The sequence below is a fragment of the Hydra vulgaris genome, chromosome 13, assembly GCF_038396675.1.
Source record: "Hydra vulgaris chromosome 13, alternate assembly HydraT2T_AEP".
NCBI classification, from domain to species: domain Eukaryota; kingdom Metazoa; phylum Cnidaria; class Hydrozoa; order Anthoathecata; family Hydridae; genus Hydra; species Hydra vulgaris.
Genome location: NC_088932.1, coordinates 32,482,501 through 32,485,282, shown reverse-complemented (window position 1 = coordinate 32,485,282; position 2,782 = coordinate 32,482,501). Strand labels below are relative to the sequence as shown.

The following is a 2,782-nucleotide window of genomic DNA, read 5'->3' as shown; positions in this document are numbered from 1 at the left end:
AACGAGGTAGCCAGTTAATTTGATAAAATACACAGTTAGATAACTTTGACTTTTTTGTTGACCAAATATCCCAAAATTGTCCTTTTGAGTAATGATTACATTTGGGACACACAAATATATATTTGGGACACAAATATATACATTTGGGACACCAAAACAATAAATTTTGAAATCTTGGATTAAAATTCAAGCAAGATATTTAGCTTCGAAATTACCAAACCTTCTCACTTAATTATTAAAATACCGAGTTTCGGAATTGTAATGCTAAAGTTAGCTCAAATAATTTAAATATACACTTTTACTTTATTGCTATAAAAAAATAAATAGGTAATAATAAAAAATACACAAAAAATAAGTAAAATGATTATTCACAACATTTACAATTTTGATTATTACAAATGTCTTCGTTGTGCCCTATTGCGCTTCTAAGAGTTTTTGCTATTGTAACCCACAGTACAACACAGCAGCTGTTTAGAATAATCATGTGGTGTGGCAAAACTCTTTAGAATCTTTGCCAATGAGGCTTGAAATTTAAATAGAGTGTTTCTGTTGCTTGTTCACTGTAAATTCAAAGACCATTAATACTATGGTGTATAAGAAATTGTGGAACATGGTAAAAAAAATCATTAACTTTTGGCTTGACAGAAACAGTCAATTTCAGATAATTAATCTTAAACTCTTTAATCTTTCTGTCAAAGTCTGGAGAGAGTGAGCATCTAAAACAATAACAACTTGGAGAAAAAAATGTTGAACATGGCAGATGGATGGTGCTTCAAATGTCTTATCAGCCACGGTAATCGACTTCAGGGTGTCAATTTTTTTCAGCAACTTCATGCAGTTATTGCTATTGAAGTGACCACCATGGTATGGCTGCAATGGAATATTTTTCTAAAGTCATTCTTTGGTTTTTACTCTCTTAATGTTTCAAATGTTCTGAGTTGGCCTTAGTTGGTCAAATTTGTCGACTCTATGTGGCACGAACAGCAAGGATGCTTGCTAATGTAAGACTTAATTCCACAGACAATATTTGCAAGCTTTATATTACACGACAAAATCAATTTGTCAATTAAATCAATGTCATTAACTTGCATTAGGTCTAAAATCAGTTTGATATTGCTTAATGTTTCAGAAATGTTTTCAGAGATCGCTACAACTAGTTGCTTTTTGACAACAGTGTTTTTAAAATTTTCACTTAAAGCCACTTTAGTCGACTTTTAACTGAACTTTGTAGTTCTGTTTGCGGCTCAGAAACTAGACTTAAGCTAACTTTGAAAAAAGATCAATCCCCAGTTTTACAACGTGAGAGCTTTAGAAAGCTTTTGATATTTTCCTTATGGGCTTTAAGTTGATACACTTATCAATGTCACGAACTTCATTAGAATCTTGAAATTTTACGAAGGTGAGAATGAAAAATCCTTCAGAATAGATCCTGCTAAAGCAAATTTCTGCAAAAAATTGAACCCAAGAAGGCAAACAGACTAATTTGGTTAAGAAAAGATCCAAGTTTTTTCATTCTATTGTTTGAAATCCCAGTACTCTGCTGAATATTAACCATATTTTTGTTGTCAAAGATTCTTGAAAGAAGAACTGAGCTGCAAACGTTCTTTAAGAAAGAAAATTAAATCAGTTACTTCACATCTCATTTGTATTACTCAGAATGTACATAACAATAAAATAACTAACATTGTCTTATTGTAAGAGATTTGTCATGAGCTTGACCAAGACGAACTGTTCCGCCGTGAGATGCTTCTTTTGATGCAACGGCAGACGAAGCAACTTGTTCTTTGCTCAAAGTATTTTCCATTGCAAACTGTTTTAAGTTTATACAGCAAGTTGTATCACTAGAGTTGTGAGAAATTCCACGAGCAATGAAAAACAAGCATTATTTTTTAACTAATTTTCCTTCTTCTTGTAAGGGTTTTGATGCAAGAGCATTTTTAAATGCTTTTCTTTACCTTTGCAATTTGACAAATAATGCCATCACAACATGCTGTAAGTCTTGTGAATGGCTTCACAATAATAGAACCAAAACTGTAGATTTGTCATGCCTTCAAGGCATTAGCTCCGTTACTTAGTTTTTTCAGTTTGCAACAACATGTATCACAAGTTCCAAGTGGTATTCTTTCATTTTTTAAAATTTTTGCATACTTTATTTTTTTTTCAAAATGAATTTGCCAAAGTTAAAGTTAAGTTCCTTGTAACTATTTTTGTAAATTTCTCTCAAGCAACTTGAAATTTGTTTACGTAAGAATATCTTTAGCAACTGGAAATTGGAACTTCATTTTTAAATGGATATTTTGCATATTCGGATAATAAATTTTACACATTGCTGATTTCTTAAGTTGCCAATTAAATAAAAGTTTATTGTTTTAATATGCACACGCTCTTCAACTGGTGTAAAATTTTTTTTTACAACTTTTGCAGTTTTAGACTATAATTTCTAATGAACGGACAGCTTTTCTTTTTTGATTTTCAAATTTCTGAAAAATCAAAAAATTTCATTTTACAGTTCGCGATTGTTTTGGTTATGAAAGGTTGAAATAAGAAAAACTTTGTTTTTTTATTGAATGATTACATACACTCTAAAAAAACTAACGTCAATATAATGGATAACATTGAAATAAGTAAAGGTTATCAGTTATATTGGCGTTATTTTTTCTTATTTGGGTTATAATTTTTGTACACTTGATCGATTCCATTCACAAAATGAACTCTATTCGTTATATTTATCCCTTATATTCATCCGTAATATTTATCCTTTATATTATATGACATATTTCGT

General features: G+C 30.4%; 1 protein-coding gene across 1 annotated transcript in view; it reads right to left on the bottom strand.

The window, feature by feature from the left end:
- Positions 1-1,678: 1,678 nt before the first annotated feature.
- Positions 1,679-2,782, bottom strand: part of LOC136089805 (uncharacterized) — a 4,377-nt gene continuing 3,273 nt past the window's right edge. The window contains exon 2 of the mRNA XM_065815894.1: positions 1,679-1,810. Coding sequence (XP_065671966.1) covers positions 1,679-1,810 — 132 coding nt within the window. The remainder of the gene's footprint in view (positions 1,811-2,782) is intronic.